Genomic DNA, 24,732 nt, shown 5'->3' with positions numbered 1-24,732 from the left:
ATAAAGGGTGAGGAGATGACCTGATCCCGGCTCCAGAGGGAAATTCCTGGGGTGCGGAGTGGGGATGGGGCAGCAGCTCATGGCACCTTCACCCAGAAATGTCCCCGGGGAGAGTAACAACCCCCGAGCACCCCCAGGGCTGCCCCACAGCACCCACAGCCCAACAGCATCTTCTTCCCCACTCTGAGATGCTCCAGGAAGGAAATCTCACAAATTTTCCCTGTTTTTCCACTATGGGGGGAAAAAATAAACGGCTCAGCATGGGTGGGCTGGGGAGGCTCCAGCTCCTCCCCGTCAAAGTGTTAATTGTGATTTTCTAGGGTGTCGGGAGCTCTCCCAGCACAAACCATCAGCACTGGGGTGTGGGTTGGGGATGGTGGGTGTGGGATGGGGGTGACGTCCAAGACACCCAGCACTGGGGAAGGAAGGTACCCTGGGCTGCACTCATACTCGCGCCAGAGCTTCAAATCACGCATAGTCCCTTTTTTTTTGGTCTTTTCACCCATTTTCTCTCTCTCATCCCTCAACGCTCTCTCCTGCAGCTCCCAGGCAGCTTTGCCCATCAAAGAGCAAACAAGACAATTTCCCACGTGGGACAACAGCGACCAGGTCTTGCTCCCCGACATTTTTCCACAGCATCCCTGAGACCTTCCCCTTCTCCATCCTCCTCCTCGCTGGCCCGTGGCCCCAGCTCCCAGCAGGGCAGCCCCATTCCCAGCCACAAACACCCAAACTGGAGGGTCCTGGCCCAGAGCCGCAGTGGGTGGGATGGAGCAGGAGCCGAAGGGACCTGAGAAACCCCGACGAGCTGCGTTAACATGCCAGCGGATAAATAAACTCTCCTGGGAGCTCTGGGCTGTTTACCCAGCGCCGCGGTTCTGGAGACGGGTCCTCGGCGAGCAAACGCCGGGCAGCGCTGCTGGGTAAACAGCCCGGGGTTTATTTAAATGTTAAATGGAAAAAGTTGCTCTTTGGATTTGCATCAACTACCCCAAAACCGGGTGCTCGCCGTACCGGGACGGATGGATGGACAGATGGATGAGCAGATGGATGGGACCGTGGTCCCCAGCCGCACCCGGGACACCCCAGGTTGGTGGCACCCAGGTTGCTGGGGGCTGCAGGGCTGTGTGGCTCTCGCTGCGGTTGTCACCTTCCCCGACATCAGCATTTCTGCAGGTTTTGCTTTCGCAGCAGGGACGGTGCCGCGGCGGGAAGGGCCGGACCCACCAGCAGCACCCGCTGCTCCTTGGGGACACAGGACCATGGGCGGGGGGCTCTGGGCTCCCCCCACCCCGGGGACAGGACACACAGCCCAGCCTGCGGCTCCCTTGGGGACACCCAGCTGGCAGCCCAGACCTCAAAGCACGTGGAGACCGTGTCCCCAGTGGCACCGCAGCTCCTGCTATGGGGACAAAGAAGGTCCCCCCAGCCCGTCAGCAGACCCCTGGCTGTTCCCCAGCTGTCCCTGTCACCAAGCCTGGCCCCACGCCGAGCCAGCAAAACTTTCTGCCAAGGTCAGGGCGAGCGGCACAGCTGCCTCCATCCACGCCGGTGCCACCACACGCGGTGTCCCCAGCGTGAGAACACCCACGCCATGGGGCTGGTGAAGCCCAGGCAGTGTCTCCTCAGCCTGGGCACCTTGTTAATTATTGAGACCGGGTCCCTCCCACCTCCTTGTGATCCACTGACCCACACTCCAGCTCTGGCAGCCTGGAGCTGGCACGGCCATGTCCCCAACCCCGTGGCATCACCAGGACCAGCCCCAGCCACATCCTGGCTCCCACCAGCACCACCAGCCCCTGTGCCAAGAGGGGAGCAGCACCAGCCCCATCCCTCTGGAGCAGGATCCAGCCAGGGTCCCCATGGAAGGGGGCTGTGGGCTCAGCCAGGGACATCAGGACATCACCATGCTGTCCCCAGCGGTGACAGCAGGGCGAGGAGGGTGGCACGAGGAGCCATCACCAACCACGCTGCCATGAGCTTGAGCGGCTGAATTTCACGGGGGGGGTCTCTCTCTGCAGTCAGGGCGATGCTACAGGCTCAGGGCACAGGGATGTCCCTGGTGCCATGCGGCTGGATGCCCTTGGGGACAAGGTGCATGTCCCCGTCCCCCCAAACAGCCCAGCCCCAGCCGGGGGAACGGCAGACGAGAGAAATTCAAAATAACACCAGTGCAAAGCTGCACCCCCCGCCCGAACCAGGCGAACATTGTCACATCTGTCACTAGCTGTCACCTCATGAATAATTCATCTGCCTCATGAATATGCAAAGCCGGGGCTGGTGATTAGCTCCAGCTGAAACGGAGCTTAATTCCTCCCAGGTCATTGGGCGCCGGGATGACCCGGCCAGTTTTGGGGTCTCCTGTCACCCCAACTTCCCCAAGCCATGGGCTGGGACAGGTGCGGCTGCGCACCCCAGGGGCCCCATGGAGCAGAGGGGACATGTGGGACAATGTGGGGGACACAGGCTTGGGATGAGTGGGAGAGGAGGGGGGGCACTGCCCACCCACCCAGGCAGCCTGGACAGGGGTACCCCCACCCTGGGGGTGCCCCCAGCTGCCCCCCAGCCATGGCACAGACCCTGTGACCTCTGCTGTCCCCACAGGTCACTCTGCTCCCCCAGAGCACACGCAGCCCACCCACCCAGCATGTCCCCCCCAGCGCGGGCCTGATCCTGCGCCCCCCTGCACGCAACCCCACCGGAGCCCCCCCCCCGCAGCATCCACCTCCCTCCCAGCACCACGATGCCCCCGCCACCCCAATGGGGAGGGGGTGTCCGCCGAGGGCCCCCCCGGCGCTGCACGGCTGTGGCGGGAGCCCGGTGACGGGGCCGGCTCCGCGTCCCCTCCTCTCTGCCCACAACAAAGGAATTCTGCAAACCTCGCTGCCGTCACATCTCACAGGCAACGTGATGCTTCCCGCTCCCCCCCAGCCCGCAAGAATAAATTAGCACCTCGGAAAACTGTGATACCATCCAATATGGGCCCTTTGCTGGGTGCGATTTTTATTAGGCAGACAGTCTGCAGCCTTTATTTTAGAATTTGCTCTGCTTTGTAATTTTTTCTCATTATTATTATAATTCTTTTCCCCCGGTTTTTGTCTCTCCCCGGGAAGCCGAAAGCACCACGGGAGCCCCAACGCTGGCGCAGCATCGTGACAAACCCCCAGCCCCATCCCTGCGGATGGCTCAGCCGCACGCCGGCGACTCCAAAAGCAACACCGGTGCCCAGCACCGGAATCGGGCACAACACCGGGCCAGCGGGCCTGGCACAGCGCCAGGTTTGCCGAGCCCCCACGCGGGTGTGGGGGGCCCCAAGCAGCCACAAACCCCTCACCGGTACCCATGCCCCCGTCCGTGCATCCCAGCAGCTGTCCGTCCATCCAGTCCGGCCTCACCAATGTCCCCACGCTGGGACACGCGGGCTGGGGTTCATCCTGCCCGTGGTGCTGAGCAACCCCTGCACTGCCTGCACCCCAATAGCACCCCAGGATGCCACAGCCGGGATGCAAAACTTCCTGGCTCACTCCCTGCCCTGCCAGTGTCCCTCAGCGCTGCCCGTCCCACTGGCCTTGGTGACAGTGTCCCCCAGACTGTCCCTGTACCAGCTCCCCAACATCTCTCAGCCCCAGTCCTAGTGTCCCCAGCCCTGATCCCCACAGTGTCCCCCTGTTCTTCTGTTCCCAGTGTCCCTCATGTCCTGGTGTCTCCATAACCTCCGTGGGCCAGCTCAATTGTACACCTGCCCCAGTGTCCCCAGCCCTGACCTCAGCATCCCTGCCCCTGAGAGCCCCAGTCCCCTCCGTGTCCCCAGTCCTCAGTCACAGCATCTCCCCAACCCCAGGACCAGCGCCCCTCATCCCTGCCCATCCCGGTCCCCACAGTGTCCCTCCACCCCGACTCTATTGTGTCCCCCCCCAGCTCCCGCATCCCCCAGCCCCGTTGTCACCACCGCGTCCCCAGCGCTGACAGCCCCGTTGTCACCACCGTGTCCCCCAGCCGGGATCCGTCCCGCTCCTGCCGTAGCGGTGCCAATGTCCCCGTCCCACCCCCGTGCGCTCCCGCCGGTACCGGGCACCGCAGCGGGGGCGCGGCGCGGGCGGAGCCGGTACCGGCGCCGATGCCGGTACCGGTGCTGATGCCGGTACCGGTGCTGATGCCGGTACCGGTGCTGGTAGCGGAGCCCGTGCTGATGCCGATGCCGGTACCGGAGCCGGTGCCGCACGTACCTGGGGCCGTTCTCACGGCGCGCAGGGGCTCATCGCCGCCGGTGGAGCCGAGCACCCTGCCGGCACCGGGGAGCTTAAAAGCGGGGTGCGGGAGGGGGGCAGCGGGCCGGGCCTCCCCGGGAGGGGGCCGAGCCGGGCCGGGCCGGGCCAATCGCGGCTGGCGGCAGGCGCTGCCCCCCCGCCCGGTGCCGCCGGTGCCGCCCGCACCTGCCCGCAGCGGCGGCGAACCCGCGCCCGCTCCGCGCCCCGCCGCGCTGCCCGGCGCAGGGCGAGGGGCGGCCGCGCATGCGCCGCCCCCCCCCAAAACCAGAGCCGCCCCCCCCGGTGGGGCCGCCCCCTCCCCATTGAGTGGAGGAGCCGCAGGCATCGCACCCCCCACAGCCGGGGTTGGGTACCTAGAATTGGGGGGAGCGTCCCTATGATGGGGGGGGGGGGTCCTTTCCAGCCCCTCCGCATCCCCATCGGGTCCTTTCCAGCCCCTCCGCATGTACCGCACCCCCCCGCATCCCCGCACTAAGAGCCGGCTGCATCCAAGCAGCGTCTCCCAAAAGGGAGGGCACCCTCCATCCCCTCTGTAGGCCCCCCCCGCCAAGTCACTGTGGGTCCCCTCTCTTTCCCTGCTCTGGCAGGGGATGTCCAAAAGCGGGGAGCATCTTTCAGCCCTTCTGCAGCCCCCCGCCCAAGCCAAAGTGGGACTTATCGTGTTGTCCCCCCCCACCATGCGCTGCACCCCTCGGCGTCGCTGCCCTGGCACCCAGTGAGATGTTGGGGTGTCTCCAAGCATCTTTCAGCCCCTCTGCACCCCAAAATCCCTTTCAAGCCATACAGGCTGCATCCAGCAGCATCTTCCAGCCCCCCTGCACCTCCATACGGCCCCGCATGGAAGTGGGGGCTGGAAGTTGCTGAGGATGGATAAAGGCTTGAAAAAGCCCAAACAACGCCCCAAAATGGGTGAGACACTCCAGGGAGCTGCAATATGAGAAACGAACCCCGATATGGGGGGAAAACCATTGCGGCGGGGGGGTCACCTTCCCAGAGAGAGATGTCACCCTGCCTCCCACGACTTGGCAACAACCGGTGATAAAAGATTCCCCCCTCCCTCATTTTCGCCATACGATGAGTCCGTGGAAACCCGAGAGCAAAGTTCTCATTTCCGACTCCATTGTGCCTGACTTTTTCGTGGCGTTTCCTGCCTTTTGTGAACCCCCCCGGCACAACCCCGGCGTTGCCAGCGCACAGAGCTCTTCTGTTCCCCTGCTTTATGTGGCTGCAGCTGCCGTCCCCGTCCCCACGGAGGTGCCTGAGCATGGGGGGACAGCAACAGGGGTTAATGTCCCCGTGGTGTTTGCCAAGCAGGACTGGGGAGAAGGTCCCAGGGGATTTGCCAGCACCCCAATGTCCTGGCTACTTCCTGCCCCGAGAAGATCCAGGCAACTGGTGCTGCCACCCTATGGGTCTCCATCCCACTGTCCTGCTTTGGAAAGCGCACCCATGGGTGCTGGGGGGGTGGATGGAAGGAGGGTGCTGCACTGTTTCCATGCGCGGGTGAGCGCGGCTCCTGGCGGAGGCAGGACCAGCTCCAAAACACTCACCCCGCTCATGCAAGGGCTTGGGCACCCTTTGGGGTGAAGATGCTCACTGCTGCCAGGTCCTGCGCCCACAGCAAGACCCGCATTGCACCCGCCTGCTGCCTCCACGCTACCCACAGCAGCCCAACCCCTTCCTCCCGCTCCTCATCTTCCTCAGCTCCATCTACAGTGCCTGATCTGCACAACGTATCGTACACGGGTCAGGGATCCAATGGCTCATCCAGGTCCCCGGCTCCTTCCCACGCCCGGCAGCAGGACGGGGGTCCCCTAAGTACCCACATCCCGCAGGCCACCCTTGGCTAACGAGCACTGGCCACAGTGATGAAGCTTCACCAGCCTTGACCCAAACCCACGATGGGTCTGTGGGCCAAACTGAGCCAATGCCACTCGGGGACTCCAACCTCCCCACAGGTTCGGAGCAGGGGGGAGTGGAGGGAGCCCAGGCACCCATCCACCCTCCCTGGGGGGGACACAGGGCCCCGGCAGGGGCAGCGTGGCCGATCCGCAGCCGGCCATTTGTCTTGCTGAGGAAGGTGCCGGCAGTGAGTTATCGGAGCTCTTCTCTCGAGTGGAGATAAATGTCATAACAGACACCAGGCAGCGCGGCTTATGGATGGGGATTTAATAGACACCTCTCCCCCCGCCGCCTCCCCGCGCCGGCAGCTGCTCCGCGCCCAGGGACCGTGGCAGGATGGCGGTGGGGACCAGCTCTGCTGCCAGCAGTGGTTCGGAGCCCCGGTGTCACCGTGGCTGGCCCCTTCAGCTGGGAGGTGACTTCATGGGATCCCTGTGCCCCCAGTCCAGCCTGGAGCCCCGACATCCCACTTTGCCCATCCCTCCATTGGGTTGGAGAGCCAGCTCCGCCTGGCATGGAGGGATATCTCCATGTCCCCATCCTTGCCCAGCCTCAGGGACCCTTCTGCACCGCTAGCCTCACATCCAGCCCATCCTCACAGCATCGCCCCAAAACCACCAATGGCTCCATCCTGAGCTGCTCCCATGAAGCAGCACCCACCATCACCAGGTCCCACTGCACCCCGTGTCCCTGACCCCAGCAGGGATGGGCCAAGCCCCCAGGGTGGCACCAGTTGGGGTGACTCGGTCCCTCGGTCCCACTCAACTCAGCCCTGTCCCCGTTGGGTTTTGCACCAGTGTCTGCTGGGGCGAGCAGGGACTCGAGTGTCTTTTTGAGGCGGAACGCTGGGTTTCTGGTGAAATCCTGCAGCAGTGTTGCCGTGACGACCCTCCTGCAGTTTCCATCCAGAGATGTTTTCCTTTGTTGTGACAGGGACGAGGAGAAGCGGCTGCCAGAGACTGGGGTGCATGACGGCGATAGCGAGGGGGTCCCACCGCGAAGGGCCGGGACCCACCGCTGCCCACTGGGAGACCCACGGGGGCTCCGGCTCTGGCTCCCATGTGCGGCTGGGGGGTCCCTGTGGCTCCCTGGTTTGACCCTAGCCACCCAGGGGACAACAGTGGGGCCAGGACCCACATGTGACACGAGTTTAATAGGTCTCAGCCAAGTCCCGCTCTCATCAAGAGCCACAATAGAGAGGTGACACAGTCAACTTGCAGCATGGGGACAGGCGTGGGGACACTGCAGTGTCCTGAAGGGGATGGAGGGCTTGCCTTTGTGAGAGCAGGTGGCGAAGCACACCCGTCACCCCAATGACAAAGCCAGTTTGGGGGGTGGTGAGGCTGGTGCTGCCCAGTTTGGCAGCCGGGGCCGAGGCGCCGTGACCGGGGTGCTGAGCAGTGTCGTTGCTGCTGTCCCAGAGGTGCTGAACACCGGGGGACCAAGGTGCCAGGGACCCTCCCTGCATGACGAGGGGGCCCACAGGTCCCCACAGCCAGAGCACGGCTGTGTGTCCCCATCTCCGCATCACTGGGGGTGCGCGGGGGGACCCCGTCCTGCGCCCTGTGGAGCCGCTTGTTATTCCGCTCAGGTCCGCCGGTGGCTAATGAAGCTGGTTCCAGGAGAGCTGCCACATTCATCGGCAGAGCGGCTTATTAATGAGGCCTCTGCCACCGCAGCTGGGGCCAGCGCTCGGGGCACTGGCACAGGGACAGCGAGGGCGGACGGATGGACGGACGGATGGACGGACGCTTGGTGGCAGCTGGTGCCTGTCCTGGCCGAGCCGCAGGTCCAAAGCTGGGGATGCAGCAGAGCAGGACACCCCGACCCAGGGTCTGTGCTGGAGGGTCTGGGCTGGGGGCTGCAGCATCTCCCCCGGGGACACAGGGACCCTGCCCTGGCCAGGCCCAACTTCCCTCCAAACCCACCAGCAGGATGCATTGATTTTATTTTCTGTTTCCATGGCAACTGCCTCCTTCCCTTCCCCCTTCTGGCAGCCGGACCTGCTCTGTCACCCTCCCGCAGCACCCAGCCCTGCCAGCACCCACCCTCCAGTGGGGACACAGGCTGTGACCCGGTGCTGTCCCCTCCTCCGGGGACTCTCCTGGGTGGCAATGCCACCAACGCAGCATCCGCGGGCAGCAGGACCCAACCCCGCACCCCGGTGGGTGATTTTGGGGGAGCAGCTGGCACAGGATGGATGAGGGCAGGGGGGACACTCCACTCAGCACCTCTTTGACACCGGCAATAATTAGCCGGCAGGATGCTGAGCTGGTTCATTAGCCAGGGCGATAATTACCCCCCAGGCACTGCCCGAACAGCATCTCTGGTTAGCAGAGCCAAGTTCATTAATGGCACATCCTACCCGTGCACCTGCTCACGGCCGATGTCCCACGGCTCCGGCGCCCCCCGTGCAGTGACACCGGTGGGGAAGACACCGGCACCGTGGGCCACAAGCCTGGTGCCCTCACCCCTTTGGGAGGAAACGTCAGTTTGTGGCTTAAAATCAGGGCTATAATAAGATAATTATAATTATGTCCTTGTATCCATCCCCTTCCAGAGGGACGCACCGGTCGCTACCCTGCGCAGAGCAGCAGAGATGCCACCACATTGTTATTTAGCATTAATTATGTGCCAAATCCTGCCCTTCCCGGCCCCGCCGGGACCCCCCAGCCCCTCTGTGCAGGCAGGGGAATAAAGGCAGAGACACATCCTGGAGAACAGGCAGGGCCCTGTGCCTGCGCCGCATTCACCGCTAATCTCCAGCCTTTACACGGAAGTGGAAATCAATCGCCACAAGTAATTAATTAATGGCGAAGGGGCACAACACCCCCTTCTTCTTCTTCTTCTTCTTCTTCGGAAGCAGCTCCCGGTGCCAACCGGGGTTGCTCAGCAAAACTCAACGCGCCGGCACCCGCCGCACAAAAGGCACCAGCACCCGGTTCCTGGTGGGAGCCGGGGGGGTCTGGGTTGGTGCCAGCGCCTGCTTTGGCACCAGCCTTTGGAGAAGAATTGCGAAGGGCCCCCCCGGCGGGCAGCGGAGCGCCGGGCTGGATGGCAGCCGGGAGCCGCCGCCGCCAAGATGCTCCCGGTGTGAACCAGCTGCACTTCCCACCCGCCCCGTTCCTCGAGAGCGAGGAAGATGCTGAGGCTGAAGAGCTTCGGGGCTGCAGTGCTGCCCCCCCAGTTCATTCCAGTGCCGGGGAGGTCACTGGAGCGATATGGAGGATGGTGCTGGCAGGCAAAGGGAGGTGACATGGGCAGCAGTGGCACCAATGACAGACCCGTCCTCGACGCGATGAGCCCAGGGGCAATTAAGGCTCCTGCGTTTTTTGACCCAATTTCTCAGGCGAAGCTCAGCAGGGGGCAGACGGGGAGGGAGGAGGAGGAAGACGGAGCCCAGCACGCGTGTACCGGTGTGTGTCACCACGCGCGTGTGCACACGCGTGTGAGCTCGTTGACACGTGTGTGCGCAGCCCCAGCTGGGGGCTGAGCCCCCCCAGAGCCGCTCTGCGAGGGGGAGGTGATGGCTTTGCGGCACTCGCCTGGTTTATTTTTGCTGTGGTTGAGCACAGGCAGCCTCAGTGCGGCCGCCGTGACTCATGCAGCACCGGGGAGCTTTGGGGGGGCTGCATTGCACCGCTGGGCTGTTTCTTCGCATTGCCTCCCCCAGCAAGGGGACCGGCTGGGGATGTGGGACCATGGCGGGGTCAAGGTTTGGTGCCCTCACCAAGCACCGGGGCACACCTGCAATGACCCGGGTTGTGGGCAGGCTCAGCAGCACCATATGCCTGAGAAGGATTATTTCAAGCAGTTGCCACGTTGTATGTGTGTGGGGGGTGATTTGTCCCTGCAAATTTGTCACAGCTCCAGGGTCCCCCCGCCTCCCTCACAGGCTGGGGGGGCAGCTCAGCCCTGCCTGGCCAGGGTGGCCGAGGGGCAGCAGTGGTGGGGAAGCGGAGGGGGCTTGGATTTCCCAGTGCTTTGCATCAGGGGGATGCTGGGGCGTGCAGAGATGCTCCAGGGTGTAGGCATGCTGGCACAGGCAGGGATGCTGGAATGTGCAGGGATGCTGGAATGTGCAGGGATGCTGAGCATGCGGAGATGCTCCAGTGTAGGGATTGTGGGTGTGCAGAGATGCTCCAGCACAAAGGTGCTCCAGCTTGTGGGGATGATCCAGTACAGGGATGCTGGAGCATGCGGGGATGCTGGGATGTGCAGGATACTGGGATGTGCAGGGATGCTGGGATGTAAAGGGATCCTGGGATGTGCAGGATGCTGGGATGTGCTGGGATGTGCAGGATGCTGGGATGTGCAAGATACTGGGATGGGCAAGATGCTGGGATGTGCAGGATGCTGGGATGTGCGGGATGCTGGGATGCACAAGGGCTCCCGCACCCCCCGCACTGGGCCCCCCCCGCCGCCGTTCCCAGCCGCGCTCCGCCAGTGCCACCTACAGAGCTGGCGCAGGACGGCACCCACCCCCCAGCTCCCCCCAGCGCAGGGCCCGGGGTGCTGCCTGAAACCCCGCTGGGGGTCTGCAGGGGGGGCTGCAGGTGGGGCAGGGCGCTCCCGCACGCCTGGGTCCCCGCGGCGGGGAGGGCGGAGCGCGGCGGCGGGGGGGTGGGGGAAAGGGCGTTCCCGGACGCCTGGGTCCCGGGGAAGTAGCTCCGCCGCTTCCTGCGCTGGGCGGGAGGTGAGTGTGCGGCGGCCGGAGGGGACGGGGGTGTGTGCGGGGGGTCCCCGGGGTGCCCCAGTGCTGCCCGGCCCTCCCGAATGGTGTCCGGGGATCCCCAATGCTGCTAGGGTGTTTCCATCGTTGTCCGGATGCCCCCAATGCTGTCCAGGGGTACCAAGTGCCGCTCAGGCGTCCCCAGGGCTGTCCAGGAGTCCCCAGTGCCACTCAGGTGTCCCCAGTACTGCTCGGGGTGTCCCCAGTGCTGCTGGCTGTCCCCATTTTTGCCCCCCTCTCTCCGCAGGCAGCGATGCCCGTGGAGTCCCTGATCTGCGCCGACACGGCCGCACGGTGAGTCCCGGTCCCCGGGGGGACAGCGGGGGGACAGCGGGGTGCTGCGGCCACCACTCCCCCAGGGCAGGTCCGTCCCGGGTCCCTGCGCGGGACTCGTGTGCCAGCGCTGATGATGTCCCCACGGTGTCCCCACAGGGTGAGCTCTGTGCTGAACCGGGACGTGAAGCAGTTCGGGAAGAAGCACATGTTCGATGCGAGCGAGGAGACCTGCTGGAACTCGGACCAGGTGGGGAACAAGGACAGGGGAAGCCGGAGGGGTGGGACAGGAGCCACGCGCGGGGACATGAGCCGTGCGACCACCCCGCTGTCGTTCCTGCTCTCAGGGCTCGTCCCAGTGGGTCACCCTGGATTTCCCCGGCACCGTCAGGATCTCGCAGCTCCACATCCAGTTCCAGGGGGGATTCTCCAGCCGGCTCTGCACGCTGGAAGGTGAGGAGCCGGGTTTGGGGATGTGGGGGGGGTTCCCTCTGCCTCAGTTTACCCACACCTGGATCCCAGAGCTGTTTATTGTGAGTCCCAGAGGTACTTTAGCCTGAAACCCAAGAGGGGCTGAGGCCACGGGCTGGAGCAGAGGGGGGTGAATTGCGAGGAGCTGGGGTTCTCTGGGACGCTTTGGGTGCAGAGGGGATGGAGCAGCCGAGGCCGGGGGCAGCGGGGGGGGCTCCCCCAGCTCCTGAGCCTCCCACCAGCTCCCTTCGTCCTCCACAGGCTGCAGAGCAGGTGAAGAACCGGTGAAGATATCCGCCCTGTACCCCGAGGACACCAACGCCATGCAGATATCCTTTGTGGTGCCGCGGGCCGGGTGGGACGGCGCTGGGGGGCGTTCGGAGCCACCCGTGGCTGCGGGGGGGCCAGGGGGTGACAGCAGAGCTGCCATTTAAACACCAGACATGTGGGTGCCTGTTTTTGGCACTTTGCTACCACAACTCAGCAGTGCTGGAGCAAATCGCGACATGGCCGGGTATGATACAGTGGGGTGCGAGGCCCACGGGGACTCCTCGGAGCTGTCACCCATGTGTTGTGGTGTCCCCCTGGCTGTTTTTGGTCCTTGACGGGCCCTGCACAGGTTCCAGGTGGAGGAGACGGAGCTGGACAAGCTGAAGATCACCTTTGAGAACAGCACGGATTTCTTCGGGAGGATCGTGGTGTACCACCTCGGCGTGCTGGGCCAGCGGCTCTAGGGCAGCGACGAGGGGCAGCGAACCCGCCAGCAGCTCCAGCTGCACCCCGAGGTGTGGAGAGGAGACCCCAGCCCCTCGGGATGGCAGTGACAGAGGGACACTAGTGCACGGATCCATTTGCTGGACTTTGGCGGGACACAGCTTGTGTCGCCAGCCAAATAAACAACATCCCCTCTCCTTCCTCGCTGCTCCTTGGGCAAGTGGCACCCCGGCACCGAGCCCACGGGGTTTGCCGTGGCCGTGCAGGTGCGTGGCTGGAGCAGGAGAGGAGAAACGTTCCTGCCATGTCCTGGGGGCTCTGCCTGCCTCTAATCACCCCCAAATATCTCAGAGTGGCTGTTTTTGGCCTCGCAGGGCTCTGGTTTGGTGCCGGTGTCACCCAGGGCCGTGCTGCGTGCAGGGAGGGCTTGGCGAGTTTATGGCGTTAAGAAGGAGTTTCCCTATTCAAAGAGGTGGCTCCAGAGAGAAATACCAGTGCACCCGGAGGGCTGGGTGGCCCAGTTCCCCTCGCTGTTCCCCAGTAGCTGGTGCTGGGATTGGGGACTGGAAAATGAGACAACGGACAGGGGTCCACACAGCTGCCCTAGTGTTTATTTCTAATAATGAAACACCTGAATGCAGACACGCATGAAGCAGCCGAGCCCAGACAGAGTGAAAATGCAGCTGCTCTGAGGAATGAGGTGTCCCCGGGTGCGAGTGCGGCCGCGCCGCCCTCGGGACAGACACGGATCCGCAGGGACGGGCAGATCCCGGCATCCTCCACGTGCTCCTTGCTCGGAGCATCGTCTCGCTGCCCGTTTTGGGACGGGGAGGTGAAGCCGCGTGGTCCCGGAGGAAAACCCTGCGTGGGGCTGGAGAGGCGCCGGTGCTGCTGCGTCACGGCAGCTCCTTGTTCTGGAACAGCTTGAGGATGTGATTCTCAATCACCTGTTGGACTAATGGAGGGAAGAAGTGAAACCCAGGGAAGCCAAGCCCATTCGGGCAGGAACTGGGCAGTTTTGCTGCTGTTTTCCAGTGGGAGGTTGGAAAACCCCTGTCCCCGTGTCCCCTGTCCCAGCACAGCTCTGGTTTGGAGCAGGGGGAAGGGGAACAGGACCCATCTTGATTTGTCCGGCTCATTTTCTCTGCTTGGCAGAGTGGGGAGCTGGAGTGGACGGCCAAAACCAGCCCTGAGTGAGGCTGGAAGCTGGGAATTGCCTGGAGGCTCTTCCAGGAGGGAAGGCGGGGGCTCCTGCCAGGCACAGGGGGACACTTGCCTTTCTTGTGTCCCAGGGCCACCGCCAGATCCATGGGGGTGTAGCCAGAATCCGCCTCCGTCGTCAGGTCGGCGCCGCGAGCTGCAAGCGGGCAGCGGAGATCAGGGCACGGCGCCCTCCAGGTCTGGACCGGGGCAAGGGGATCCCCAAAAAGTGCCCATGCTGGCAGGGCAGCCCCCTGTGACACCCCCAGGCTGCGCAGGTTCTACCCCCGAGCCGATTCGAGGCCAAGGACTGAGTGTGGATTTTCCCCGTTACCTAAAAGGGCCTCGACACACTTGGCGTGGTTTCCACGCACGGCGTAGAGCAGGGGAGTGCCGCCGTTCTGCGGGGAAACGGAAAGTGTCACCGTGAGCCTCGTGCAGGGCAGGTCCCCAACCCACCAGGATCCCCTCACCCAGCTCCTCGCTGCGTGTTCCCTTTCAGCGCAGTTCTGTGCAGGTTTTATTCTTGGTACACCACAATAACTTTGAAATGGCGTCATTTTAAAGACGACCTTAAGTTCTGAGCGCTGCTTCCTTGTGGCCGGTAACATCGCCAGTGTGAGCACCCAAGGAAACCATTTAAAATCATTATCCAGCTTAATTTCTGGAAATACCCGCCTGAGCAGGCAAACGAGCGCTGTGAGCTCTGGGAATGGCGCTGCCGTTAACTCAGCCCCCAACGCCACGAACTTGCTGCTGCTTTTTAAAAGGAGCTTTGTGAAGCCCCCAACTCACCCAGTCGTAGATGTTGATGTCCACGTTCCGCTCCAGCAGCATGGTGACGATGTCGGTGTAGCCACCCATGCTGGCCAGGGACAGGGCGCTCTCCCGCTCCTTGGCCAGCGCGTGGGGGTCAGCGCCCTGGGGACGGCAGAGCTGTGAGTCCCCGGGGGACAAGGGGACCCTGCTGAGACCGGGGGAGGCTGGTCATGGTCCCAGCAGGGGGGCAGAGACAGCTCACGCAGTCACAGTGACCTCTCCTTGCCAAAGTCCTATTTTAATCATCATCAAACCTCCCAGGTGAGGACTGAAAAGCCCTTCTCCAGTGTCAGTGGAACAAGCCTGATGGCTCCTGTTACTCAGCCCTGTTTCCCATCACTAGTGGCAGTGTTGCCCGCCCCGTCTAGTGATGCGTACAGCACCCACCGTCTCTTTTTTTACCGATTTATCTAGAAAACCTCCCTGTCCTCCATGCCCTGCCAGCCACAGACCTCTCCTGGACCTCACTACACCCTTTATCCATGTATCACTGCGTGTATTTGGCTTTCTGCTTGTCTCTCTGGTAATGCATTTCAGTTTTGCTGCTAATTCAGTAACAGAGATTTTGGGCAGTGCTGATGAGGGATGAGTGCTCATTAATCGCTGGATGTGTGTGGATGTGGGACGGAGCTTTGGGGAGCAGCTCAATCCGGGGCGCAGGAGGGTCTGGTCCTGCTCACCCCTCAACCGCGAGCCCAGCGCTCAAGGACGACGCGGCAATGAGTTCATTAACTGCAGCGATACCTCAGCGAGCACATTCGCTGGCAGATTATGGGGCCCCAGTGATAAACCTGATCTCAAATTACCAATAAGCAGATATTTAATTACAAACACTTATTGCTGGCGGTGAGATAAGGCTCTTCATGCTCCTGACTTAGCTCACAGCCCAACAGGGAGCAGCATCTGCTGGCGTCTGAGCCGTTAACACTGCAAACGTGTCCTGTTTGGTGCTGTGGGATGGTACCAGGACGGTGCTGGACAATTTGGCAGCCAGAGGGGCTGGGGGTGGGAGTTCTATCGCTGGGGTGCTGCGGGAGCGTGGCCTTACCCATTCCAGCAGGTGACGGACCGTCTCGATCTCTCCGAAGGCTGCAGCCCAGATCAGCGGCGTGAAACCTCGCTCGTCGGGTTTATTGACCAAGTTCTCACCTGCACAAATGTGGATGAGACATCATAAACGGGAAAGGTAAAACCCTGTCTGCTCCCTGTCCCCCCAGGAAACCCACAAAACTAAACTGAAGGGGTTATGGAAAGGTGTGCTGCAATCTGGGGTAAGAAGCCAAGGGAAGAGGCACGAACCTTTCCGCAGGTGCTCTTTCAGCTGGCTGAGCTCTCCCTGGGCCGCAAGCTGATGGATGGACAGCGCTGGGGACAGACAGAATTCACCCGTCAGGACAAACCTTCCCCAGCTCAGCACCCACCGTCCCTGCAAATTTGGGGGGGTGGTGACTGGACAGGCCCTTTCTGAACCCCAACAATTCTGATGGGTAAGGGACAGCGCTGGGGACAGCCACCACAGCCAGAGCTGGGAGCAGCCTGAGACCGTCCTGGTGGCCACAGGATGGCGTGGAGATGGAGCAAAGCTCCTGTCCGGCTGTCCCTCTGCTCCCGACGTCCATCACGGAGATGCTCTGCGTGGTGATACTCACTGTCCAGCGTGGCCGGGAGGGCCGAGACCTCATTGCCTCGTTGCCTGTTGGTCAGCGTGTTCGAGTGCTTCAGGGGGAAGCCTGTTCGGAGAGAGCAGAGACTCAGGGCGCGTCTCCCCCTCCTGACCTGAGGCTGAGAGCATCGTGGAATCTCAGGTCTCATGCGCCTTATCTGCAGCTGTTCCCTCCTGTCCCCGGCAAAAACTTAAGTCCTGCAAAAACTGGAATTATTCCCTTGCAAGTAAAGAGCCTGGAGACTGAGGTTTGACCAACAGTGGAGCAGAGAAGATGAAACAGCCCGAACAGGCTCCTGAGGACGGGCCGAGTCCGTGTGGGACACGGAGATCCAGCATTAATGACATAATTGTACACGAGATACAGCACAGGGGGATCCTCGTATTTCCTACCCTTGAAGAGCTCCACTTGGAAACCTCAATGTGTTTCCGAACAAGAGATTTGTAGTTTAATTAGGGAAGTCCATGGAAAGAGTTTGCCACCTCTGGTTCCGCGTCATGGAACCGCAGCAGCCTCCCCCTGCAAGGTCTGGATTTGAACTTTGTCTTGCCGTGTTGTGGGAGGGACTGGCAGCAATAAAAGACTCTTTTCTAGCTGCTTTTGCGGGCTGAGAGACCCACACGACCTCTCCCATTCCCGCCCACCACCAGGGCTGCGCCGGAGCGGCTCCGAGCGCCGGGAACACTCACTGTCAAGGGCTGCGAGCTCGGGGCTCCTCTGCCTGTCCGAGGGCTTCGGGAGAGCATCTGCTCCACCTGCAAAACAAGGGTGGCCGTTAGGGACCTCAGTTCTGCTCCTTGGGCACCAGGCTGAGCTCCAGACGTGGCACAATGAGACCCAAGTGACCCCTGGGCTCGTTGATCCTGGTTTATAGTGCGACAGGCGCTGCAGGATCCCGGGTCTCCCAAACACCCCCAGGACTCACCGTCCGTGTGCTCCACGCGTGGCACATCCCGCTCCAGCCGCGGACACCCCGTGGGGACGCCGCTGTCCCCCGTGTCCCCAACCAGCTCCTCTGCGGCTGCCGCCCCCTCGGCTCCATTTCCAGCCTCCTTGGGGAGCTCCCGGCTGTCCCTGTTGTTCGGGGGGGTCTCCGCAAGGCGAGCGGCGGCTTCTTCCCCTTCCATGGGACACCTGCCGCGACACGACGCGTTAGGACGGGGACCAGTCGGGGGGACATCTCCAGGGATGGGGGGGGGGGAGGCTGCTGGGTCCCCCAGCACCAAGAACCTGCGGTCCCCAAGCTCCTGGGTGCCTGTTTGGGGTCCCCCTGCCCTTGTCCCCACGTCACCGGGGGACAAAACCTCCGGTCACCGGAGCTGCCACCGGGGCCGCCCCCGGGCCGAGGGAACCCCCTTCTCCCCGGACACCCCGCCTTGTCCCCGGTCACCCCGGGCTGTCCCAGGCCGCCGGTCCCCGGTGCGGTGCCCGGGCTCACCCCCGGCATCCCCCGCCACAGCCGGGAACGGGGGAGTTCCGCGTCCCGCCCCGGCACTTCCCCTTCCTCCGGCCGGGCTGGGGCGGCCTCGCCGGGCTGGGAGGTGCCCGAGGGGAGCGGGGGGCACCGGGGGGGTCCCGTGCGGCCGGGAGGACAGTCCGGGGGGAGCACCCGCTCGGGGTGGGGGGGGGACGAGGCGGAACGATCGTTCTGGGTCGGTGTTTCCCGTCGCGGCCGTTTGTGGAGCGGGGGCGGCGCCGCGGGGGTTTCCGGCCGGGGCCATTTAAGGCGGGCGCCGGCGGAAGCGGAAGCGGCGGCCGTCGGGATGGAGGAGCCGGAGATGCAGCTGAAGGTGAAGAAAGGTGGGAGAGAGCGGGACCCTGGGGACCCCCCGGGAGCCCCCGGGAGCCGCGGGGCCGGTCGCTGCAACGCTCTGCGGGTCTGATTGGGCCGGTCGCGACAGGACCCCGCGGGTCGCGACAGAGTTCCGCAGTGCCAGGGAGGAGTCTCGGCAGGGCCTTGCGGGTCGTGAGGGAGGAAGATGCGCCCGGGCAGGCCGCGTTGTGGCGGGCGGCGCAGGTGGAGACGGCGCTTTGCGGCCACAGCAGCGCCCGGGAAGGCCCCGGGGGTTGGTCGCGATATGTAGTGATAGGGCAGGACCCCGGTGTCCCCCTCCCCAGCCTTGTCCCCTCTTTGCAAGGGGCCGATGAGTGACACCTGTCAGGAGAGGTGGCTGGACAGACAGATGGATGGACAGACCCACAGCACCTGCATCTGTCCTGGCTGGGGATCATTATTCCTGTAAAGTTTAGTATTTATTTTTATTCATAAGGCAGGTGTCACAGCCCCTGAGCACTTGTCACTGAACCAACAGCCCTGGAGGGAGGAGCAGAAGGTCATTTTCCCTAAAACATTGTGCAGAAACCCAGAGGTGTTTCCTTCAGCCTGGGGAAAACCCTCCCTGATTCACTCCCCCCCAGCCATGAACAAGGAATGATCTCTTAATGTTTGTACCTCTTCGTTCTGGGGAGCTCTTGGTGTTCACTTGGAAAAGGTGTAGGGAGGGAGCGACCAGAGCTGGGAAAATCACCGGCTGGAAAGGGGTTTCTGTGGCCGGGACTGGGGGGATAGAAGAGGGGAAGGGTCTTCTCTGTGACATTTTTAGGATGTCACCTGGGAGAGGCATCTGGAGGGGACCCATGGGACGCATCTGCCCCCTCCAAACTGCTCAGAAAGGGCCCAGCGACGGGCATAACCCAAATATAATAAACATAATAATGTCAAATTTTTCTCTTATCTCTTAGTTGTGTTGGAGACAGGACCAGGAGACCTTTTCCAACCCCCTCTTCTCCCCATTGTTCCCCACTTTCCATAACCGCTGTGGGTTTTTTTTGTTGCAGTTACGGACAAATTCACGGAGAGCATGTACGTCCTGGCCAACGAGCCCTCGGTGGCTCTGTACCGGCTGCAGGAGCACGTGCGCAGGTCCCTCCCGGAGCTCGCGCAGCACAAGGTGAGTTGGCGCTTCGCTTCAGGCTCCCAAACTGCGACAAAATCCAGCACAAGCTGTTTTCCTGACTCAGCGCGTTGTCCCTGTGTCACCTCCTGGGAAGGAGAGAGGAAATCAGCCACGGAGGGGCTGCGGGACCCCAACTCACTCTGAGCTGCAGATGAAGGAGTGTTGCAAATTTACCTCGGGGGAGAAAAAGCTTGAGAGTCCAACCTCATGTTCACGTGGCTGGATTTGTGCATGGAGACAAAGAAAAATGAGGAGTCTGTCTCGTAAAGAATGGAGGGAGATGTTAAATCTTATTACCTCTGCCTGCGCTGGGAGATTTTTTTATTTCCCCTATAAAATAAGGGGGAGGGAAAGGGGAGCGTGAAGAAACAAGTGTGAAAAGCCCACATGAGGCAAAGCGGGATAATGAATTGCGTCTGGCAGCTGTGTTCCTCCTTCCCTCCAGAGCACGGAGCGCAGACACGTTAACGCCGCCTTGTTGTCCTTCTCCCTCTTCTGCCAGTCGTGATTCATTAGGAGCGACGTCTCGCGAATCGCTCGCTGCCTCGTGGCCATGCTAATGCGCTGTCAGGCCCCATTTTTCACCTTTGCTTTACAGCCCTGCTTTCCAAATTAACCTGCCTTGTGACACTTCATTATTCAATTATTTATTAGCGTTTTATATACGTGTCTGCATGCAGGGATATAGAGATGTATATGTGTGTATAGCACATGCTGATGTCGCTGTGTCGCTGGCACGCGGGAGACAGGTCTGTAAGATTACTCCTGAGCTGTCACTCGCTTCCGTTTAATGAAGATCGTCCTGATTTCAGGGGATGTGTCCTGAACAAAAGGAAATGGAGCAAATGGTCTGACAAGTCACGCAGAGGAAAGAGATCAGTTCCTGTCACCGAATGGTGCGGAATGGGGACGAGGGACAGCGCAGATGCGCTGATGGAAGCGACACGGAGTGTGGTGTCGGCGGGGGGGTTGTGCTGGGTGAGATCTCTGAAAACCTTTGGTTCTCTCATTTTCCTGGCTCGCTGTGCTCGTCGCAGTTATCCGCAGCATCCTGTGACCTCGCTGATCATCGAAGTTCATTTCCCAGCTGCAGCCATCCCAGATAATTCTCTTTTATAGCCAAAATTGCTGCTGTTTTCCACTTTCTTCCCGTGCAAAAGGAGCTCCTGCTGTCCTGTGGACACCAGCAGCGAAGACAAGGACCCTGCGTCCCCTTGTGTCACAACCACCAGATACTTTCTGTCTTTTTGTTCACTTTGCTGCCTCCCTCCTGCCCTGGCCACTCATGTACATGAGGAAGAGCTCGGTGCTCCCTGCGGTAATGCTGCATGTCAGGACAAAGCCCTTTGCCCCGGGGAACTGCCCCAGCAGGTTCTTTTGATTCCTTTTTGCCCACTGCACGGGCACTTCCACCGTCTTCACTCCTTTCCTGCTTCCTGGCTGTGTTTAACACCGCGCTGCTGTGGCCAGAGCAGGGAGAAGAGTGGAAAGAACGATTTGTGGCTGCTGGAACAACTGCAGATCCAGAGCTGCTGCTTAGTGACTTTTCCTCTAGCCTTGTCAGCTCTTGAGTTCATTTTTTCCCCAAGGCTGCGGCATCGTGTTTGGGAGCATCTTCTCCTCCCTGCTGTAACCAGTCCCTGCGAGGAACTGGGAGGATTAAACCCTGGGAGAGACGGATTCACTCAGCAGCGTGTTCAGTTAGACGGGGCTGGATATTTTGGGTCGCTCTGCGGCTTTGTGGGTGGAGATGGGAACAGGAGGGTGTCAGCCAGGCTGCACACTGTCAAAACGCTGTCAGGTTTTATCTAAATCAGGTAAAAGCATTAAGGTGAGGTGGCTTGAATTCTTCGGAACAAAACAGAAGAAAAACGAATGTTCTGTGTGGATCCATTCTCAGCTAATTTAGTCCCAATGTGGGACTAAATTTCCCAATGTAAGGAAACAGGATTTATTGGTGGTTTCCAGCTCTCCTTCACGCGTGCAGCAACAGAATTCAGCCTTTAAAATTCCCAGAGGGATTAAACCTGGGCAAAACTGGGCAGGAAGGGGCTGGGAGAAAAGTTTCTGCGAAGAGAAGGTCACCTCCAGGGCTTTACAACGAGCAACTTGGATAATACAATAATCTTAATACCTTCCTCCCCATCTCCAAGTCTCCAAGCAGATTTAGCGCCTCCCTGATAAGAGCCCAGCTCTCGCTGTGCTGCTGAGCCCCGCGCAGGATCCGTGCTGGATTTCGCCTGGGCCGTTGAGAACTTACATCTCCTCGTTAATTTACTAATAATATTCTGTATTAATCACTGGCTTTAGTTCTTAGACTGTATCCAAGGGGTACGTCCTGGGAATTTTAAGAAAGGACATCAGTCAAAGATTAAGAAGGGAGGAGCTCTAGGGAAAGGCTCTTGTTCCTACTTAACAACGTGAAAATCCCAGGAAGCGGTGGGAATACGGGGAACAGCCATCCCTGGCTGTGATAAGGGGAAATTATTAAATCTGCTGGTGCTGGGAAGCATCAGCACCACAGAAAAGTGGCTGTGATGCGTATGGCTGAGCCGGTGCCACGTCGGGGTCTAAACGGTTGTTAAAGATCATCCAGCACCTCTCAGAGAAATCGGGGTGGGGAGCTGCGGGGAAGTTTCTGTGTCTTTCGCAGCTGCGTCTGCACTCAAAGTGTGTTCCCAGCAACAGATACAGGCGTGTAAAACATGACCGGACTCCGGGACGAGCGTGATCACTGTGAGGTTGTGAGTCCGGGGTCGAAGGACCCTCTCCTGCAGAGAACTTGCATGCAGAGGCTTGTTTCTTTTGTCGTTTAAAGCCGCACGGTCGAGCGCCCTGGTGGAGGGCAGGCTTTGAGCAGCAGAAGTGCCGCTGGACATGGTCCAAGCTCCTGCCCGACCTCCTTCACTCACAGAAAGGGGCCCTTGGATCCCCTCTGGCTCCTAACAAGACCCAGCAGAATAGAATGGAAAATTAGCTCCCATGAGAATACATTTTAAAGAGTGCCCGAACTACTTAAGGACTTTGGAAGCAGTTATCTATTGAGCTACACCTCTGAATTCAGCTGCGTTTTCATGGTGATTTGTGTGTTTGTTTGGTTTTTTCTTTTCCTTGGAGCTACAGTGTATAATTCTGTTCCAAGCCAGGAGTGGCTGCATGTGGCGGGTGACATTTCCAGGGCTCCTTCCAGCTCCTGAGAGGAATCGTAGAAGAATCATTTTGGTTGGAAAAGACCCTCAAGATCATGGAGTCCAACCATAACCCACCCCTGTCCCTGCCCCATGTCCTGAGAACCTCATGTCCGTCTGTCCAGCCCTCCAGGGATGGTGACTCCAGCACTGCCCTGGGCAGCCTGTTCCAATGCCCCACAGCCCTTTGGGGAAGAAATTGTTCCCAGATCCAACCTCAACCTCCCCTGGTGCAACTTGAGGCTGTTTCCTCACTAAACCCCCCAGGTCCCTCAGCCGCTCCCATCACCCTTGTGCTCCAGCCCCTTCCCCAGCTCCATTCCCTTCTCTCAACTCACTCCAGCACCTCAAGCTCTTTCTTGGCACAAGGGGCCCAAAACTGCCTCCAGGATTCGAGGTTTGGCCTCCCCGGCACCGAAGGGCTCAGTGCTGGCTGCTGCTCAGGGTCAGATACCAGGATTTCAGAGCAGGCGGGAGGACAAGGGTGCAGAGCGGATCACTGCGTCTGTGCAGCCTGTGCCTAACGATGCCGCTTTCTCTTCTCTTGCAGAGTGACATGCAGAGCTGGGAGGAGCAAAGCCAAGGAGCCATCTACACAGTGGAGTATGCCTGCAGGTATGAGACTCCCCCGAGCAGGAGGGCTGTGTTCGCAGGCAGAGGTGCTAAAAACCAAGCAGAAGCCACTTGTGCTTCCCTGACACCTCCCTGGTGTAAACAGTGAGCACAGTGTGTGAATCATAGAATCAGAACAGTTTGGGTTGAAGGGACCTTCCAGCTCCCCAGTGCCCCCCCTGCCATGACAGGGACATCTTCACCAGCTCAGGGTGCTCAGACCCCGTCCAGCCTGGCCTGGGATGTCTCCAGGGATGGTTCATCCACCACCTCTCTGGCCAACCTGGCACAGGCTCTCACCACCCTCAGAGCAAATAATTCCTTCCTCATATCCAGCCTGAAACTCCCATTTTAATTTAAAACCATCACCCCTTGTCCTTTCGCTACAGGCTTTGCTCTAAAACCGCGATGCTTTTGGAAATACTAACCCATCCCCTGGTTTTCTCCTTTCAGTGCCATCAAGAACATGACTGACAGCAGCGTGTACTTCAAGAGCATCGACAGTCTGCTCAAACACGCCATCGCCATGAAGGAGCAGCTGAACGCCGCACAGGGCCGCAGGTAGCGTGGGGATGCGACGCTGCCTGGGTGTGCAGTGACCGTTCTGGCTGGCAGAGGCTTTGCTGATGTGACGCAGCTCACACAAATACACCCAGCGGTTATAATACCTCACTCACACGGTTCTAGATGATTATTTGAAGGAGCACGCTGCTCGCCTTCCAGTGATCTTCTGGCTTTGTTTACTGGCAAACAAATAATCTTTTTTTAACAAAAGAATAACTGGAAAATAATTTATTTCCTTATTTATAAAGGGTTGTTTGGTTGTGTAATACATTAAATCTTTGTGTCAAAGGAGGCTGGAGTGAGATGATGCTGCTGGGTGGAGGAGGTGAGAGCTGCGCTTGGGGCAGCTCTCTCTTGTGTTTGTGGCTCTTTTGGGGCAGAATCCCACGGAGATAAGTGGTAGCAGAAGGATGATGCATTTTTGTAGGTTTGCAGTTGAACCACAGCTCCTAAAATATCAGTTGGCAGATCGTCCGAGTCTGGTGTACGCGTCTCTCCTGAGAACGGTGTTGGTGTTGGAGTCTGACTGGGCGGGAGTGAGAAAAATTCCCAAATACCATCCCTGGTAGAACAGAGAGCCCCAGCTCTGCAGAATGACTCTGCCTTTGACCGTTCTGCTCCAGGTTCCACATGTTCCCAGTTTCCTGCATGTCGGGGTCCTGCTCTGTGCAGCCCAGAGCATTTTGAGTGGTTTTTGCAGCGGTGTGGCTGCAAAGATGGCCCTAGTCACCCGGGGGGGCTGGTGTGTGCTGCAAGCAGGGAGCTTTTATCTGAAGGAACCCCTAGGTCGTCACATTCTTACGGCTGCTGCCGTCCTGCCTGTCTGCTGGATATGATTCTCTTTTCTTTCTACAGCACCGTGGCCCCCCAAAGCAAGAATCCTCCAGCCAGTTCGTGATTTCGGCCAGGACTGACCATCCTCTGCCGCCTCTCCAGCCCCGGGGAGGAGCGAGAAACCACCCGCTGAATCTCTGACCCTGCGCAGAGGCCTCTGCCTCTGTTCCCAGGAACAAGGTGCTGCAGATCCTGCGATGGGGTCAGGACTGCCGTTTTGGGGGGTGTTTCAGGGAGCACTTGTGTCCCTTTCCACAGGGACACGGGCTGGTTCTGCTTTTGTCCTTTCTAGACTCCAATGGGGCATTTTTCTCTCTACCTCTCGGCCACAGAAATATCTCATAAAAAGCAGGTCTTGCTTTCAGGATTTTGTGGATGGCTGTGCAAATGTAGGCACACTTCAGCTTTGATGGGAGGCGTTCTGCGAGGAGAGTTTTTCATGTGTGTGCCAGGGAGTTGCTGAATTTGGTTTAAATGAGAACAATAATAAAAAGTTTTGTCTAAACCCTTCCCCTGTTGCTCACTGGGGCCGGG

At 60.4% G+C, this 24,732-nt stretch overlaps 3 protein-coding genes across 6 annotated transcripts; 2 read left to right on the top strand and 1 right to left on the bottom strand.

The window, feature by feature from the left end:
* Positions 1 to 10,817: 10,817 nt before the first annotated feature.
* On the top strand, positions 10,818 to 12,557 carry NR2C2AP (nuclear receptor 2C2 associated protein). Of its 3 annotated transcripts, XM_082072352.1 has the most exons (6): positions 10,818 to 10,866; positions 11,150 to 11,196; positions 11,335 to 11,425; positions 11,523 to 11,628; positions 11,908 to 11,984; positions 12,273 to 12,557. In XM_082072352.1, exons 2-6 carry the CDS (start codon positions 11,156 to 11,158, stop codon positions 12,378 to 12,380), a joined length of 423 nt encoding a protein of 140 aa, XP_081928478.1. In that variant the 5' UTR covers positions 10,818 to 10,866; positions 11,150 to 11,155; the 3' UTR covers positions 12,381 to 12,557. The 3 variants fall into 3 exon arrangements, with proteins under 3 accessions (XP_081928478.1, XP_081928477.1, XP_081928476.1); XM_082072351.1 differs by lacking the exon at positions 10,818 to 10,866 and having other exon boundaries at positions 10,874 to 11,196; positions 11,908 to 11,976; positions 12,265 to 12,557; XM_082072350.1 differs by lacking the exon at positions 10,818 to 10,866 and having other exon boundaries at positions 10,874 to 11,196.
* A 392-nt stretch (positions 12,558 to 12,949) lies between these two features.
* RFXANK (regulatory factor X associated ankyrin containing protein) lies at positions 12,950 to 17,690 on the bottom strand. 2 transcript variants are annotated; one of them, XM_082072347.1, is made up of 10 exons: positions 17,482 to 17,690; positions 16,969 to 17,177; positions 16,733 to 16,798; positions 16,029 to 16,109; positions 15,679 to 15,744; positions 15,428 to 15,528; positions 14,356 to 14,481; positions 13,895 to 13,961; positions 13,637 to 13,717; positions 12,950 to 13,315 (listed from the first exon to the last, which is right to left on the bottom strand). In XM_082072347.1, exons 2-10 carry the CDS (start codon positions 17,168 to 17,170, stop codon positions 13,257 to 13,259), a joined length of 849 nt encoding a protein of 282 aa, XP_081928473.1. In that variant the 5' UTR covers positions 17,171 to 17,177; positions 17,482 to 17,690; the 3' UTR covers positions 12,950 to 13,256. The 2 variants fall into 2 exon arrangements, with proteins under 2 accessions (XP_081928473.1, XP_081928474.1); XM_082072348.1 differs by having other exon boundaries at positions 12,950 to 13,307.
* Positions 17,691 to 17,732: 42 nt separating this feature from the next.
* On the top strand, positions 17,733 to 24,708 carry BORCS8 (BLOC-1 related complex subunit 8). Its single transcript, XM_082072353.1, has 5 exons — positions 17,733 to 17,843; positions 18,882 to 18,994; positions 22,739 to 22,803; positions 23,254 to 23,361; positions 24,220 to 24,708. Exons 1-5 carry the CDS (start codon positions 17,807 to 17,809, stop codon positions 24,260 to 24,262), a joined length of 366 nt encoding a protein of 121 aa, XP_081928479.1. The 5' UTR covers positions 17,733 to 17,806; the 3' UTR covers positions 24,263 to 24,708.
* The last annotated feature ends 24 nt before the right edge of the window (positions 24,709 to 24,732 follow it).

The sequence above is a fragment of the Streptopelia decaocto genome (assembly GCF_964273445.1).
Source record: "Streptopelia decaocto genome assembly, chromosome: 24".
In the NCBI taxonomy this organism is placed as follows: Eukaryota; Metazoa; Chordata; class Aves; order Columbiformes; family Columbidae; genus Streptopelia; species Streptopelia decaocto.
Note: the sequence above shows the minus strand (reverse complement) of the source record. Positions and strands in the feature narration are given on the sequence as shown.